This window comes from Nerophis lumbriciformis, linkage group LG01, assembly GCF_033978685.3.
Source record: "Nerophis lumbriciformis linkage group LG01, RoL_Nlum_v2.1, whole genome shotgun sequence".
NCBI classification, from domain to species: Eukaryota; Metazoa; Chordata; class Actinopteri; order Syngnathiformes; family Syngnathidae; genus Nerophis; species Nerophis lumbriciformis.
Genome location: NC_084548.2, coordinates 55,315,221 through 55,334,158, shown reverse-complemented (window position 1 = coordinate 55,334,158; position 18,938 = coordinate 55,315,221). Strand labels below are relative to the sequence as shown.

At 39.7% G+C, this 18,938-nt stretch overlaps 1 protein-coding gene across 2 annotated transcripts in view; it reads right to left on the bottom strand.

Moving 5' to 3' along the window:
* cpne5a (copine Va) overlaps window positions 1-18,938 on the bottom strand; it is a 217,765-nt gene that overhangs the window by 74,396 nt on the left and 124,431 nt on the right. For both annotated transcript variants that reach the window (XM_061987293.2, XM_061987300.2), the window contains 6 exons: window positions 17,794-17,897; window positions 17,446-17,550; window positions 11,104-11,145; window positions 9,557-9,632; window positions 3,776-3,829; window positions 3,280-3,341 (listed from right to left, as the gene is read on the bottom strand). In XM_061987293.2, the coding sequence (XP_061843277.1) occupies window positions 3,280-3,341; window positions 3,776-3,829; window positions 9,557-9,632; window positions 11,104-11,145; window positions 17,446-17,550; window positions 17,794-17,897 (443 nt within the window). The remainder of the gene's footprint in view (window positions 1-3,279; window positions 3,342-3,775; window positions 3,830-9,556; window positions 9,633-11,103; window positions 11,146-17,445; window positions 17,551-17,793; window positions 17,898-18,938) is intronic.

Below are 18,938 nucleotides of genomic sequence, written 5' to 3'. Positions count from 1 at the left end.
ACGCTGTACTTAAAAAAAGTACAGTACAATATTTAAATAAGTGACTGTATTAATCGATGGAGCCCACGTACCACAGTTTAAGAATCACTGACCTAGACATTATATTCAACTATAAACATTGGGTATGCTTGTATTGAGACAGAGTGTGAAGTGAAAACTTTAATTGGACTTCTTAGAATTAAATCTAGAATTGTTCAAACTTTTTAGGACACATTGGAGCAGAGGGGAGCAGCAGTGGGAATAAAAGAACTGTTATTCAAGGTGTGTGTGAGGAGGGTACAGTGTGTGAGTGTCCTGGGGAGACAGGAACAAGACAGATCTAGGACAACCAAAACCAGGGCACTAAGAATATTGTTCAAGTGTAACTGGTTGTCCAGCCTTAATTACGATTTCGTCCGCATTTTATCATTTTCATTGACACAGCAGTTGAGCTGCGGACTAAGTTTCTCCGCAAGGAGAGCACATCTGAGACCATTCCACATGATGAAATGCAGGGCAGAGTTGCAGTAAAAGTTTTGCTGTGACTCAGTATAGTGGAGGAGATGAGTGATGGGTCACAATGTAATGCTTTTGAAATCACTCTATTAAAGATGGAAGATAAACGATGTTCAACTCTACGTCAATTACACTTTAGTCATAGCACATCATAACTCTAAAGGCACTGACTCATGTGCTCGCTGTTCCCAGAGAAAGTTTTAACATGTTTGAATAAATCCTATCTTGCTGATTGTATGATTTACAGAGCCCAAAAAAGTCTGCAGGCTCTAGATAGTTTTTTCATTTGTGCTCCAGTACTCTGGAATGCCTTATCAACAACAAATAGAGATGCCAACTTGATAGAAGCATTTAAGTCCCACCTTAAAACTCATCTGTACACTATAGCTTTTACATAGACTGTTTTAGACAATTTGACCTGCCGCTTCTCCTTTTTTCCCTCCTCTCCTGCATGGAGAGGTTACCATATGTCTACCGATAATCCCTGGAGAGATACCAGTCCGCAGGATATGCTAGCTGTTCTAAGTCATGACCCAGTGTGAACCATTCGTGTATGACCTGTTTGGAGAAATCCTACGACCCTCTGCTTTCCCCCAATGGACTGGACTCTTAAATGATCATGAATAATTTACAACAACTGTACCCACTTGGCATCCATTGCAGCCAGTCACACAGGAGAGGAGAGGGGCCTTGTTGAGGTTTGCACCTAAAACCCCCTCAGCGCATGGATGCAGTAAGTGCTCACAGACAACATTCACACTCACATTCACACACTAGGGCCAATTTAGTGTTGCCAATCAACCTATCCCCAGGTGCATGTCTTTGGAGGTGGGAGGAAGCCGGAGTACCCGGAGGGAACCCACGCAGTCACGGGGAGAACATGCAAACTCCGCACAGAAAGATCCCGAGCCCGGGATTGAACTCAGGACCTTCGTATTGTGAGGCAGACGCACTAACCCCTGTACCACTGTGCTCCTGAACCGTGATTAATCATTATTAAATTCAAATACAAAAGGGTTATTAATGAGATTTAAAATATATATAATTGGTATAGTGTTCTATGATTGACTACATACCTCCATAAAATAGACAAACAGTTCAGTTATTTTGTATAAGACTTAAAAGAAAGTTGGCTTTGTATAATAAAATTATACCCAAACATTTAATAAAGTAAAAAAAAAATCATTTTCCATTTAACTTCACCAGTTTTAGATTATTTTTATTCAAAATCGCTGAATTTTCACATTTGCCGTTCAAATACTGAGAAGTTGAGCCTCACCATGGATTGCGCAATGACTCGGCTAACTGCTGGCCTGCCGTGCAGTGAGACCGTATAACTATATGAATTATATTATAAATGTCCATAGTTTAGTAAGCTGAGGTATATAATGTACAGTGTATTTTGTCAACAACTGTATGTGTGTAATGTATTTCTTGTGCTGAGCAGTCATAAAACGGCTGCAAAAGACGCACTGGGTGAAGCTCGCAGTAATCCCGCCTCCTGGTTGTAGAGGGCGCTAGTGATCCCAGAGATCATTCTTGCGACTACTCGGCTGCAGAAGAAGTGACAACAAGCAGCAACAGTTAGCAGCGATCGTTTATTTTTTCCTCTTGCCTGGACTATTAACATGGAGGATGACATATCTAAATTAAAACAGTTTTCTAAACTGGACTTTCAATCGAAGCAGGAGGTAATACTTAAAGGAAGATCTCCATCGAGACAGGGAGACTTTTAAAACTGAAGAAAGATAAGGAAGACTTCTATAAACAAGTTATCGATGCTTTTGTTCAAAAGGAGCGGCGCATGGACTTCATTTATAAGTAAAGGTAAGACCATAATAACGTTTTTTTTAATTAAATGTGCTTTCTTGTGTGCTACAGTTTGTATGTGTAAAGTTAAAGTTAAGTTAAAGTACCAATGATTGTCACACACACTAGGTGTGGTGAAATTTGTCCTCTGCATTTGACCCATCCCCTTGCTCACCCCCTGGGAGGTGAGGGGAGCAGTGGGCAGCAGCGCCCGGGTATCATTTTTGGTGATTTAACCCCCAATTCCAACCCTTGATGCTGAGTGCCAAGCAGGGAAGAATGCTGGTATGAGCTTTTAAACATAACCCGTTAACTGCTGCCAACCAAATGGTGAATAAGATACTCTTTAGGGTTCATATGTTTGTAAATCTGACTGTAATGAAGTCAGTGCCTCACCAGCCATGAACCTCACCGCACATCACTGATATATATTTATATATATACTCCGGCTTCCTCCCACCTCCAAAGACTTGCACCTGGGGATAGGTTGATTGGCAACACGAAATTGGCCTTTGTGTGTGAATGTGAGAGTCAATGTTGTCTGTCTATCTGTGTTGGCCCTGCGATGAGGTGACGACTTGTCCAGGGTGTACCCCGCCTTCCGCCCGAAGCAGCTGAGATAGGCTCCAGCACCCCCGCGACCCCGAACGGGACAAGCGGTAGAAAATGGATGAATGGATGGATATATATATGTATATATATATATATATACATATATACACATGCAGTGTATTATATATAAATACTCTTGCATTTTTATTTTGTTTTGGCTGACCTAAAATATTTGAAACAAATGTTGAAAAAAAAAAAGTCGCTTTTAAATGCATGTATGTATGTAACAATATAGGCCTTATTTACTACAACTTTTAGCGTTGCACACTTGTAAACCTATTACCACACTGATACATGCATTAAGAGAGTCAAACTATGTATACCTGTAGCTGTAACAGTTACAAGCCAACACACAGCACTCACCCTCCTTTGATGTAGTCCAGGAATGTGTGCTCTGACTCCACGTTGAATGACATCAAGGACACCTGACGGGAGAACAAAACAGATTGTTTTATGTTTGGTCATTAAAGCGAGGGAGAGCTACCAATCTGCATTAAAACATTAACAGTTGACCTCTGTGCAAACCACCCCGAAAATGCCTCACCCATGCAGAATGAGTGTGACGCATGAACAGAATGTTTAATGTCGTCATTACAATCCAAAATGTGCTTGTGCACTGATGGATGTATATATTACAAGCATTCATCACCACACACTTGGCCCCAGACTTGAGGCTCATTATAGAATATTACAACGTTTAGCCACAACATTCAGCCAAATGTTTCATTTCACTGTCTGCACTCTCATTTCTGACACTGGCGGATGGAATAAAACATTTAGCTTAACTCAGCTGCTGTGTGTAATCCATTTAGTGGAGACTTACTGTGAGAGTTACTCTTATCTCAAAACTCAGACTCACCGTTCCAGAGTTGATGTATCTTTTTTTCTTTAACTTCTTCTTGGCGTTCACCACCTATTGTGAACACAGAATGGAGAAGTAGGATAATGATCATGTGAACTTATCACACCACTCTTTCATGCCGCCCTGGGCAAGTAATAAAAAACATCTTTGCCGTCCAATTCCATGACTGAAGGGGTAATGGAGCCTACACTTAATCCAATATCTTTATGAGGATGAGATAGCATTGATCATGCCTCACAGCGAGATGCAAATTATTCAAGGCAGCGAGAGCGCTTTGCCTGTGAAATGTATTGTGACAAATTCACAGCTACATACACTATAGTGCCAAAAGTATTTGGCCACCCATCTAAATGATCAGAATCAGGTGTCTTAATCACTTTGCCCGGCCACATGTTATAAAATCAAGCACTTAGGCAGGGATACTGTTTCTACAAACATTTGTGAAAGAATGGGTCACTCTCAGGAGCGCAGTGATTTCCAGCGTGTAACTGACATAGGATGCCACCTGTGCAACAAATCCAGTCATGAAATTTCCTTGCTCCTAAATATTCTAAAGTCAACTGTCCGTTTTATTATAAGAAAATGGAAGAGTTTGGGAACAACAGCAACTCAGCCACGAAGTGGTAGGCCACGTAAACTGACAGAGAGGGGTCAGTTAATGCTGAAGGTCACCGACTTTCTGCGTATGCTGAAGCGCATAGTGCAAAGAGGTCGCCGACTTTCTGCACAGTCAGTTGCTACAGAGCTACAAACTTCATGTGACCTTCCAATTAGCCCACGTACAGTACGTAGAGAGCTTCATGGAATGGGCCCTTCCTCTTCCAACATGACTGTGCACCAGTGCACAAAGCAAGGTCCATAAAGACATGGATGACAGAGTCTGGTGTGGATGAACTTGACTGGCCTGCACAGAGTCCTGACCTGAACCCGATAGAACACCTTTGGGATGAATCAGAACAGAGACTGAGAGCCAGGCCTTCTCGACCAACATCAGTGTGTGACCTCACCAATGCGCTTTTGGAAGAATGGTCGGAAATTCCTATAAACACACTCCGCAACCTTGTGGACAGCCTTCCCAGAAGAGTTGAAGCTGTATTAGCTGCAAAAGGTGGACCGACATCATATTGAACCCTATGGGTTAGGAATAGGAAGGCACTTCAAGTTCATATGTGAGGGCCCTAAGTAGAATTGCAAAAATATGACACTTTTTATTTATGTAAAACTATTTTTATACGTCTTTAATTAAACTTGATGTTAACGTTATGCATATTTTGTATAAAAACACATTTATGTGAAACACATTATTCAATAATACTTTTTTGTTAGTACAAAATAAGAAATGTTAGCATAATTAAAACACAAATTCAAAAACCTTCCTTGCTGAACCTCAACCGGGATTCAAACCCAGTAGTACCGCATTTTAAGACAAGCACTAACACTGTGTGGGGCGATTTTCCATGATATCATATGCCATTATGTCAATGACGGAGCAGGATGTTGTTAGGAAAATTCCGTATGAAGTGCCCTGTCATTCATTCATTGACATTTTACATGCACATCTTCACGCAAAACTGGAATCCCACAGATTGTAGGGCCCTACGCACTGCGTGTGATCTCCATATAGGGAGGGGCTGCCTTGAGCAGAGATGTGTATAGAGAGAGTATGGCCAACTCAGTTTTAAAGTTGGTAGCAAACATAGCACCCTGTAGTCACGTGAAGGGATTTTGACCAATCATTTAGGGGATTCTCAGGCCATACTCGCTTTGATTGGTCGAAAGTCCCGTAACTACAGGGCGCCATGTTTGCTACCAACTTTGAAACCGAGTTGGCCATACTCTCTATACACGGCCCTGGCCTTGAGCATGTGGATGTTGGCCAGAGTAAGCAGATCAAGATGGTTACAGACAGTTTATCAGAATGCATCCAATTTTTTACCTATTTTATATTTAAAAGTACAGCGGTACCCCAACTTAAGAGTGTCACAGCTCATGAGGTTTTTTGGGGATATAAGCTGTCTCTCTGCTAATATGCTTTAAATTGCCAATATTATGCTTGGGTTACGAGCCACCCTTTAGATAGTTGGTATAGCGAATGTCAAAGTTAACCCTGTAAGATCTGACCAAAACATCTGGTCTTACTCGCTAGTATTAGCTTATAGCAAGAGATCGACCTTTGTTTTTCTAACAATGGGAAGTGGATGATAGTCATTGAACTAAAGAAATGAATCATCAAGAACATGAACAAGGTTTATGATCATATAGCACTTTACAAGAGTTCTGCACCATACTGAAGCAGAATGAGTCTAACACCAGCCAAAGGCATTAAAAATAATTTATAAAAGGTGGACATTTATCCATGGAAACATGGAGAAGCTGCTGATGGTGTGTTGGAAGGAGAAGCAGCTGAAAGGAGATACCGTAGAAGTCCACTCTCCAAAGTATATGTTGTACATTATTATTATATTACTTCATACAACTGCTGTTGTTGTTTGTACTAAATTATATTGTTGTTTTTTGTACAATATTCATTATGTTTTGAGATGTCCGATAATATCGGCCGATAAAAGCTTTAAAATGTAATATCGGAAATTATCGGTATCGTTTTTTTTATTATGTTTCTTTCTGTTATTAATATTCTGGTTCCCAAATTATATATCAATATATATCAATACAGTCTGCAAGGGATACAGTCCGTAAGCACACATGATTGTGCGTGCTGCTGGTCCACTAATAGTACTAACCTTTAACAGTTAATTTTACTCATTTTCATTAATTACTAGTTTCTATGTAACTGTTTTTATATTGTTTTACTTTCTTTTTTATTCAAGAAAATGTTTTGAATTTATTTATCTTATTTTATTTTATACATTTTTTGAAAAGGACCTCATCTTCACCATGCCTGGTTGTCCAAATTAGGCATAATAATGTGTTAATTCCACGACTGTATATATCGGTATCGGTTGATATCGGTATCGGTTGACATTGGTATCGGTAATTAAGAGTTGGACAATATCGGAATATCGGACATCCCTAATTATGTACAATATTTTTTTCAAATTCAGAAGCATGGTACATTACAGTAACATTGTGGCTTTTGGGGGCTACTGTAAACATTGAACAATTGAATTGCAATTAATTTCAATGAGCCCTTAAAAATGATGACCTAATTTTGTGAGATAATGAACTGGCGCTATTTTGATATTCAATGTATTTATTTTTTATTTATGCACATTAGTTTGCCATATGTGTTTTCATTTCCATAATCAACAGTCATGAACGTTGCGCATGTTTAAAACTCAAATGTGGTAGTTTGGACTTTTAGTAAAGTGGACTGTGATTTATGGCCACAGGAAAGTGCGAGTTCTCGTGTGAGACCATTTAAGTACCTTTGCTATAGCATCCATCTAAGGCGGCCTCTACACTAAGCCGACTAAGGTTATACAGGATATAACCCCCCTAACCTTATCCCTGTCCACACACACACAATACCATCGTTTAAGAACCCCTCCGTCCACCGGCGCAACACGACCTGGTACGCATGCGCGGAAAATGGCAGACGCGCATATATTACGTCACAGTCACCTCTGACCTGGAAGTGTATCCTTACCCGGCAGTCTGGTATGTGAAGTATTTCAATGTAGACTATTGCCACATGCTTACCTCACCATCAGCAGCTGTTAGACTCGCCCTATTGTAGTGAATCACACCTGAGCCATCATGCATGAATCAAGTCTTTAATGGACGTGTGAAAGTAAACAATGTGATAAAGAACATTTTCCAACAATCAAACTAGGGATCAAGATATCTGATCAGGACACTCCTCACTCTTTTGCCTTCACCTTTATTGCCCATTCTTGCAGTCCTGCCTGTGCTTGGAGGCTGAAATTGGCGGTCGTACTCGACAGCCGTAACCACTCCATGGCTTCACAGTAGTTATGGAGTACAAAACTAGACGGTGAGTAATCGTTCGACATACATGGCGGACAATAACTGATACAGTCTGCTTTGCCAGTCCAAATGCATTTGCTGTTTTCCGTAGTCTTTCCTTGTCAGCCAGGTAATACAAAGCACACGCTACCTTTTTATCACATCCACAGAGCCTGCATTCTCGTTATCTCTCCTCTGACAAATGGACAAAGTTTTCCGGTAAGTAGAATTACAGCTGAATTGGACATTTGAAAGTTCTATTGCCATTCCTTCGGCACAACACTCTTGTTGACAAACATATCCCGCCAGGCTGCCGTTCTTCCAGGCCTTATCCAAAACCGTCGCTCAACATTGCTATGTTGCCGTCTGAGATGTAATGTATCCGAAATAGCTGCAATCGCGCGTTTCCTTCTCTTAAGGTATTCATGTGTGATTTCCACACGCGCCTGTACATGTAGAAGGAGTAACACAGGCATGTCTGAATGGTTCGCCTCCATCTTTCTAGTGGTTACCTCCGAGTGGAAACCGGTTGTTATGAAGCTGGCTGTGGAACTTTCTTTCTGACATCACTTCCTCTCCGAACTCCGTTTATAAACGATCAATGAGTCCAAGAAGAGAGATTCAAAAAATAGACGGCGCACTTACCCGTGTAAAAAAAAGATCCAAGGAGTGGAACCTTAAACAATGGGTTAAGTGTGGCTGATATGGGGTTTAGGCTAAATAGTTATTCGTTTAAGGGGTTATCTGGCTTAGTGTAGACAGGGCCTAATGCTTAGCAACATATTAAATTAGAATTGGCATGCATGTTTATCTTATATCTAACCGTGTATTCTGAAATGTTACATAAAAAAATGGTTTATGTATCCCATACAATGTCGCCGCAGCATGTTTGGAACCCCAGCTGACAAGGTACAGGAAATAGTACCTCATTGTACCTCCTCTGACAATGGAAAAGTGCAAATAGTAGAGTGGTAGTGAACTGTGTCTTACAATCTCTGTCTATTCAAATATGTCAGTGACAGTAGGGCAGTGCTCTGGTAAAAATGACATCAAGAAAATGCTGTAATTGATATTTCGAACTAAAATCAAGATGTGGTGTCAGCAAATCTACATGCCACTCATTCATGCACCAAGTGATCCCTGCAGACTTGTTGTGGTATCCCTGAGGATGATACTAAAACCCTAGTTGCAACTAATTTAGAGACTTCAGTGGTGATTTTTTTTAATGCTTCAAGGAAATGCATTTTTGTTGATATAGATATCACCAACACCAACTCTCCTATCACTCTCAGTAGCACCTAAACAGGCTCTAATATGAAGCATCATCTTGTTGCATGCACATTTGTCTTCTCGCTACAGAAAGCCCATTGCTCATTGAGTCTGCCCGGCCACTTAACCTCACCGGTGCTTAATACCGAGCAGGGCAGAGAGAAGCTGGACGCTCATTTCAAAAAGCTTAGCTCAAATAACCATGACCTGGCGGGTTTTCTGTCACTTAACATTGGATAACATGACCTTACCCCAGTAAAGTACTAAATGATTTTGTCCAAATGTCAAACCAATTTCTTTATTACGCGCCCACAAACAAAGATTGATTTAAAGTAGTCATTAAAGTAAACTTAAAATGACAAAATTGCTGGCCTGACATTTTACACCAACTAAAATAATAACAGGGTAATACCTCGCTAACAGCGTCAATCAACTTATATTGTGTTTCATTAGATTGTGAAGGTGTATTTAATGTTTGTACATTAACATAGCACTGTGGAATATGAGGTCAAATTAGGTATAAATTTGCTTAGAGTAGTCCATTACTACATGTGTGGTTTTGTTGACTGAATGTCCACTCACCTCATAGACGTTTATTTGGTTTTGACCCCGACACAGCTCTTTGTAGCTGCAAGTGAATTCGCCAATGAAATCATGACTGCAAGAGAGAGAGGGAAGAAACTGCATCAATTGCATTTCCTTGCGATGTGTGTGTGTGTGTGTGTGTGTGTGTGTGTGTGTGTGTGTGTGTGTGTGTGTGTGTGTGTGTGTGTGTGTGTGTGTGTGTGTGTGTGTGTGTTTGTGTGTGTGTGTGTGTTCTTGTATTTTTACCCTTCTTGAGACCTTCCATGTGAGGACTGTTGAACAAGTTAGGACCGAAATCATGGTCCCAATACGGAACACCCTTGCATCTAATAGATAGCCAAATACTAGAGTCCGTGAACATTGCTCCAAAGTAGGGGTGTCCGATAATGGTTTTTATGCCGATATCCGATATTCTGATATTGTCCAACTCTTAATTACCGATACCGATATCAACCGATACCGATATACACAGTCGTGGAATTAACACATTATTATGCCTAATTTGGACAACCAGGTATGGTGAAGATAATGCCCTTTTTAAAAAAAATTATAAAATAAAATAAGATGAATAAATTAAAAACACTTTCTTGAATAAAAAAGAAAGTAAAACAATATAAAAACAGTTACATAGAAACTATTAATTAATGAAAATGAGTAAAATTAACTGTTAAAGGTTAGTACTATTAGTGGACCAGCAGCACGCACAATCATGTGTGCTTACGGACTGTATCCCTTGCAGACTGTATTGATATATATTGATATATAATGTAGGAACCAGAATATTAATAACAGAAAGAAACAGCCCTCTTGTGTGAATGAGTGTGAATGAGTATAAAATGGGGAGGGAGGTATTTTGGGTTGGTGCACTAATTGTAAGTGTATCTTGTGTTTTTTATGTTGATTTAATAAAAAAATAAAAAAAATAATTTAAAAAACCCGACACCGATAATAAAAAAAACGATACCGATAATTTCTGATATTACATTTTAAAGCATTTATCGGCCAATAATATCGGCAGGCCGATATTATCGGACATCTCTACTCCAAAGTCAGGATTTTTGGTTGATTTAATGTGCATACAAAAGTAAACATTGACAGGTGCAAAGGCAGCATTATATGATAAAACAAGACGGCAGCTAAAGAAGGACTTCCCTATTCATCCCCGAAAAAACCCGCCAGGTGAACAGCCAACTTTTGTCATAATTTTGCCAAGTAAAATTCCGATTATTATTAGAATATTGCCAACATTTTTAAGTTTTCTTATAAAATTGTGACTTTTGTGGAGTAAAATTACGACACTTTTCATAAAGTTGCCAAAATGTTTGGCTTTTCTTGTAAAATTAAATCCAAAAATTGCGACTGTTATTGAGGAAAAATGACGACTTTTATCAAAATACTAGCGGTAGGCGTTTTTCGGCGGTCTCAAGAATGTGTAACATACAAGAATGTGTGTGTGTGTGTGTGTGTGCGTGTGTGTGTGTGTGTGTGTGTGTGTGTGTGTGTGTGTGTGTGTGTGTGTGTGTGTGTGTGTGTGTGTGTCTCACCTTCCATCTCTGTCCCAGTCATACACTTCCGCTTTGATTGTCCTGTAAAACAAACACTTTTTTTTGTTATGTGGAAAGGCCCACATTTTATCAAGGTTGTCATGTCCAACACAATGCAGTTAATGCATTAATTAACTTCTAGTTTTGTCAAGCAGTCTTCAATTCATAAAAAATTGATTTTACCACCTGTGTCACACCCTTACTTACAGTGGATGATCCGACCCAACAAAAAAAAAAAGCAGGTGTCGTTACACAACTTGAAACCAAGCCTGCAGCTCAGACATAGGAGTTCTAAGTTTAATAACCAACATTACCAGACTACAAACTGCTACTTTTTTCCCATGCTTTGAAGAGTGCACTTGGGCTGGTAAACATATTTTTTTTCTTCTCAAAACTGTGCACTCTATAGCCCGGAAAATACAGTATGTCTAACAAAAACCGAGATACTTCTGAGAAAGTTGCCAAAAGTTTTGGGAAAAATGTTTTCACACATACCAAAGATAAAAAAAGAAACCCTCAAGAGCGGAATCATATTTTGCAAGTATTGCAATCATTTGGGGAGTCTAGAAATTAGCAATGAGCAAGCCTGAGAAAATTAACTTTGGAATGAGCAAAGACTTTCCTCCCTTTGAGTTTCTCTCATGGAAGCTTCAGTGATTTGCTGCTGTCAATCAAGTCTCCGCAGGTCCAGGAGGAGGCAGAGCGATGCCGCCCTCGTTGCCCAACCTGAACTCATTCTGTCTGTCTGTAATGCATTTATTTTGCCACGAATATGGAGGTGACTCACAATGTGAAGAAGCAAGAATCAATTATAACCAGACGGGGTCGTTTGTTAAAGGGGAACATTATCACAATTTCAGAAGGGTTAAAACCATAACAAATCAGTTCCCAGTGGCTTATTTTATTTTTCGAAATTTTTTTCAAAATTTTACTCATCACGCAATATCCCTAAAATAAGCTTCAAAGTGCCTGATTTTAACCATCGTTATATACACCCGTCCATTTTTCTGTGACGTCACACAGTGATGCCAATACAAACAAACATGGCGGTTAGAACAGCAAGGTATAGCGACATTAGCTCGGATTCAGACTCGGATTTCAGCGGCTTAAGCGATTCAACAGATTACGCATGTATTGAAACGGATGGTTGTAGTGTGGAGGCAGGTAGCGAAAACGAAATTGAAGAAGAAACTGAAGCTATGAGCCATATCGGTTTGAACCGTATGCAAGCGAAACCGACGAAAACGACACGATAGCCAGCGACACGGGAGAAAGCGAGGACAAATTCGGCGATTGCCTTCTAACCAACGATTGGTATGTGTTTGTTTGGCATTAAAAGAAACTAACAACTATGAAGTAGGTTTACAGCATATGAAATACATTTGGCAACAACATGCACTTTGAGAGTGCAGACAGCCCAGTTTTTATCAATTAATATATTCTGTAGACATACCCTCATCCGCTCTTTTTTCCTGAAAGCTGATCTGTCCAGTCCAGTTGGAAATGCATCTGCTTTGAGTGTCGCAGGATATCCACACATTCTTGCCATCTCTGTCGTAGCATAGCTTTTGTCGGTAAAGTGTGCGGAACAAACGTCCAATTTCTTGCCACTTTCGCATCTTTGGGCCACTGGTGCAACTTGAATCCGTCCCTGTTCGTGTTGTTACACTCTCCGACAACACACCGACGAGGCATGATGTCTCCAAGGTACGGAAAACAGTCGAAAAAACGGAAAATAACAGAGCTGATTTGACTCGGTGTTTGTAAGGTGTTTGAGAAAATGGCGGATTGCTTCCCGATGTGACGTCACAACGAGAGCGAATAATAGAAAGGCGTTTAATTAGCCAAAATTCACCCATTTAGAGTTCGAAAATCAGTCAAAAAAATATATGGTCTTTTTTCTGCAACATCAAGGTATATATTGACGCTTACATAGGTCTGGTGATAATGTTCCCCTTTAAATATTGTCGTAACAGCTTTCTGACAACACCTCCAACTGACTCAACTTCACTCACAAACATGTGACTGTGTTTCGACACCAAGTCAGATCATTCCCCACTGATGTGTCACTCAATATTAATTGTCTCAGCAACCATTTTTACTGAGCTATGATGGTCATGAGCTAGAAATGCTATCAGATTTCAGTCCAGATACAGCACAGATCAATTTCATCTCTATCTTCGACATTTTTGAGTGAAAGTAAGAGATCTCACTTACGTATGGCTGTCAAGTTATTTGACAGATTTACAAAGGACAGGGATGGTTTTATGTTGGAATCCCCTTCAAATTTTGTGAAATACTTGGTACAACTCAAATACCTCTCCTAAGTTTTGGCTAATAACTGTCCAAGATAAACAGTTAAGTTAAAAGTTAAGTTAAAGTTAAAGTACCAACGATAACCAGACACACACTAGGTGTGGTGAAATTACCCTCTGCATTCGACCCATCCCCTTGTTCACCCCCTGGGAGGTGAGGGGAGCAGTGAGCAGCAGCGGTGGCCGTGCCCGAGAATCATTTTGGTGATTTAACCCCCAATTCCAACACTTGATGCTGAGTGCCAAGCAGGGAGGTAATGGGTCCCATTTTTATAGTCTTTTGTATGACTCGGCCGGGGTTTGAACTCACGACTAACTGATCTCAGGGCGGACACTCCAACCACAAGGCCACTGAGCAGGCCAACATGCCAACAAAAAAAACAAGAGAATAAGGGTCTCATACAATGGTAGAGAGAGGACGTTTGTCAAGAGGAGAAGAGGACACACTATTTGATTCCATTCTTTGTTAAAGAATGCATTAAAGAAGAAATCCACATATTTAAAGAGGTCATATGATATATACCTTATTTTTCGGACTATAAGTCGCAGTTTTTTTCATAGTTTGGCCGGGGGTGCGACTTATACTCAGGAGCAACTTATGTGTGAAATTATTAACACATTACCGTAAAATATCAAAAAATAGTATTTAGCTCATTCACGTAAGAGACTAGACGTATAAGATGTCATGAGATTTAGCGATTAGGAGTGACAGATTGTTTGATTAACGTATAGCATATTCTATATGTTATAGTTATTTGAATGACTCTTACCATAATATGTTACATTAACATACCAGCCACGTTCTCAGTTGGTTATTTATGCGTCATATAACGTACACTTATTCAGCCTGTTGTTCACTATTCTTTATTTATTTTAAATTGCCTTTCAAATGTCTATTCTTGGTGTTGGGTTTTATCAAATAAATTTCCCCCAAAAATGCGACTTATACTCCAGTGCGACTTATATATGTTTTTTTCCTTCTTTATTATGCATTTTCGGCAGGTGCGACTTATACTCCGGTGCGACTTATACTCCGAAAAATACGGTATATATATATATATATATATATATTTTACATTTAAAACACTTCCTTGTGGTCTACATAACATGTAAGGGTGGTTCGTTGCGTAGATTATGCTTTACAGACCATCTTCAAACCACTTCATGACCATCTCTTCAGGAAGCGCCGTTTTGTGGGCGGTTTTATTTATGTGCCTCCAATTCAAAAACATCTTCTCTCCGCCCACCATGTTGTAGTTTTTAGCACTTCCATATCGAGTCTACCGACAGATATAAGTTCAAACTGTACACTACTTTATATTAAAAATGGCAACAGCGGAAGATGCATGTGCATGTACGAGACAGTCTGCCCCACAACGAGAGGATAGAGAAAAAGAAAGAGCTTATTTATGGAGCCAGAACATTGCCAGTAAAATTTAGTAATATAAAAAAAAAAGAAGTATTAAATAAGTTTTGGCAACAAATAAATACAAACATTGAAAAAATACAATATTTTTGGTGGATCTTTGTTTGTATAATGACATGTTTTAAATGCCTATTTTCATATTGTGTATTGTTTTTGTGTTTATTTTCAACTTTTTTTTCCACATTTGCTTCTCTTTTTCACGGCTTTGTTTCAATTTTTTTTTTTTTTTTTTTTTTGCTTCTTTTTTTACAGTTTCAAACTATCGGCAGTGTTGGATGTGGGGGGTAGGGGCCTGTGAGCAAGGCTTACAACAAAGACTATAACAATGGGACCATTACCTCCCTGATTGGCACTCGGCATCAATGGTTGGAATTGGGGGTTAAATCACCAAAATGATTCCCGAGCACAGCCACAGCTGCTGCTCACTGCTCCCCTCACCTCCCAGGGGATGGAACAAGGGGATGGGTCAAATGCAGAGAGTAATTTCACCACTCCCAGTGTGTGTGTGACTATCAGTGGTACTTTTAACTTAACTAAAAAAGAGAAGCAAATGTGAAAAAAAGAGTTGAAAATAAAAACCTGTGAAACAAACAAACACAATAGCAGTGTACAAAAATATGAATATTGGCATCGAAAACATGTCATGATACAAAAAATTATCACAAAAATATAGTATTTTTTTCTATTTTTCTATTTATTTGTTGCCAAAACTTGTTTTGGTGCCAATTTAACATTTTCTACAATATAATTTTTTTGTATACTAAATCTTACTGGCAGTGTTTTGAAAATATGAATATTGGCATTGAAAACATGTCATGATACTAAAAAATTATCACAAAAATATTGTATTTTTTCTATTTTTGTTTTTATTTGTTGCCAAAACTTGTTTTGGTGCCAATACATCATTTTCTACAATATCTTTTTTTTTCTATACCAAATCTTACTGGCAGTGTTTTGGCTCCATACTTATTGACTACAATGGTGGACTCTCTCAAGGCTCTTCAGGTTAACCATGCATATATGAAGATATCCGCTGACGTCACACAAATTGGAAGAAGTACGAAGGAAGGCTAGACTGTTTTATGATTATATCCGCTATTGCCTACATGGTTTGATTTCAAATTTTAGGGACTTATGCAGATCAAAAATACACAATAACACATACCAATAGGTAAGAAAAGTTGGTTTTGCAATATAGGTTCCATTTAAGTGGGAGACGTAGACACAGTCCTTAATCACAGTAAGTACTTTGCTCCATCCAAATCCTCAAAGTCATCATCCATGGCTTCCATGCATCTGTCTGACCTAATTCACTTCCAGGTGAGTAAAGGCTGAATGCAGCAAAAGATGCTCCGTTGACACCCAGCGTGCTATATGGGTCAAAATGTGAGTTTCTACACACGGTGGCTGTTTAGACGCACAATTTCATGCTTACACACACATGCTTCCTCTATGGCAGTGTTTGTCAACCTTTTTTGAGCCAAGGCACATTTTTTTGCGTTGAAAAAATGCGGAGGCACACCACCAGCAGAAATCATTAAAAAACGAAGCTCAGTTGACAGTAAAAAGTCGTTGTCACAATTGTTGGATATGACTTTAAACCATAACCAAGCATGCATCAATATAGCTCTTGTCTCAAAGTAAGTGTACTGTCACCACCTGTCACATCACGCCCTGACTTATTTTGAGTTTTCTGCTGTTTTCCTGTGTGTAGTGTTTTACTTCTTGTCTTGCGCTCCTATTTTGATGGCTTTTTCTCTTTTTTTGGTATTTTCCTGTAGCAGTTTCATGTCTTCCTTTGAGCGATATTTCCCGCATCTACTTTGTTTTAGCAATCAAGAATATTTTAGTTGTTTTTATTCTTCTTTGTGGGGACATTATTGATTGTCATGTCATGTTCGGATGTACATTGTCTTTGCTCCACAGTAAGTATTTGCGGTCCTCCAGCATTCTGTTTTTGTTTACTTTGTAGCCAGTTCAGTTTTAGTTTTGTTCTGCATAGCCTTCTGTAAGCTTCAATGCCTTTTCTTAGGGGCACTCACCTTTTGTTTAGTTTTGGTTTAAGCATTAGATACCTTTTTACCTGTACCCTGCCTCCCGCTGTTTCCGACATCTACCTGCTGCCACCTACTGATATGGAAGAGTATTACACAGTCACTCTGTTGAGCTCTAGACAGCACTGACCAGTCAACAACAACACATCATTTGCAGACTATAATTATTGGTTTGCAAAAAAATATTTTTAGCCCAAATAGGTGAAATTAGATAATGTGCCGCGGCACAGTGGTTGAAAAACACTGCTCTATGGAGTACAGCAACTCCACTGTTATTATCCTGCCAAAAAACAGCCATGCTGCTCAGATGTCCCTTTTACTGCAAGCGGAAAAAAGGAAGATAAGAAGAAGGCCCCTGCAGCAGCAAACTGTTTACAACTGATGTTATCAATTCCGGGCTATTCACTCATGTTGACCATGACAGGCCTGCAGGGGTGGTCTTTTGGCGTAGCAGACAGAAAATCAGTGTCATCTCAATTTGACACACCTTCACATTAAAAAAATGAGACTCCATAAGGATCGTGCTGTGCGTCACCATATCGCCCACCTGTCATAGTCTCCATTGCAGAGCGCTCGCACAGGGATGGAGAAGGGCTCCCACGTCGGGTTTAGCGTGTTCTTCACCACTTCTGTCTTGTGGCAGATGGTGAACCTATGGAAGAAGGTCAGCAGTGATTTAAAGTGCCGCTGACTAAAACCTTTAAGAGGACCTTGAGGAGAACATTGAGTTTGCTTTGAAATCTTGCCTGGATCAAGTCGTCTGTATGCTGCTGAGTTCAAGGGATCCCTGTGTAACTCCGCTGACCCCCCTCCCTTTAAAGTCCACCCCCTCCTACCTGGCTTCTATAAGCCAACGTGAACCCCCCCGCTGAACTCAAAGACGAGACAAACTCACGTGCCATCCTCGTTACTCCTGTAGAAGACCATGAAGGGGTCGGACTTTCCAAAGAAGTCCTTCTTATCCAGTTTGTTGGCACAAAACTGCATGGTGGTGTAGTCCTACAGGGGGGGAAGCCAGATCAACAGAAACAAAGTAGCACATTGTAATTGCATGCTCCTGCATCTGTTTGCCGGCTGTCGTTTATTCACACACGGTGTGTTCCGAGATATAAGAGCTCAGACGCACCAAATAAAAGCAAAAGCTGTCCGAATGCAAATAAGAACACAGTCAAACGAGCCAGCAGGGCTCCACTTTTCAAACGTGCTATTTATTATGCAACTCCTGCAACATAGTGCATGGCGAGGGCTATCAAATGGAAAACACCTTGTTGTGCTGAAAATAATCACAGTAGAAGTAAGAGACATCACACAGCAGTGCTAAAATGGATTGGGATATTTTGTACATGGAGGCGGAGGCTTTGTACACAACAGTGGCACAGGGCGGGAGTGCAGCTAATGATACATTAGAAAGGCTGCCATTAGCATAATTATACTAATTTGAGCCACTTTTCAATGCAGGCTGCCATTATAGTGACAATGAACATGGCCTAAAAACGCTCTTGCTACCTGATAGCGGTCATGCTATTAGGTATTGTTTACTAATGAGGCTGCACTATAGCTATAACCTTGAACAGGTTAGACGTCACTATGAAATTAGCCTCTGATCTAGGTATAGGCAATAAAAATGATGATATTTCACAAGTGAAGGCGAGACAATTAGTATGTCTGCGTGTTCAAATTGTTGCAAATTTGAGGACTTTTGCAAAGAGGAAACAAGCTGTCAACTTGGTGTCAATTGAGGCACTTTTAGTGAGTAATATTGTTGAATTAACTTTGTGGCTTTCAACAACATAGAAATGTGTAATTTTTAATAAAATGTTGCAATTCTGAGCCTTCTCTTAATAATGTTAGAATAATTTAAATTCTGTCGAATTTAATTGAAAATACATGTAGTTACAATGTTGGATACTCGTGTTATGGGATCTGAGCCAAGGATGTCGCTGTGGCTTGTGCAGGCCTTTGAGACATTTGTGATTAGGGGTTTATAAGTAAACTTTGATTGATGATTGATTAAAGAAAGCCAAAGCGTCAAATTGTAAG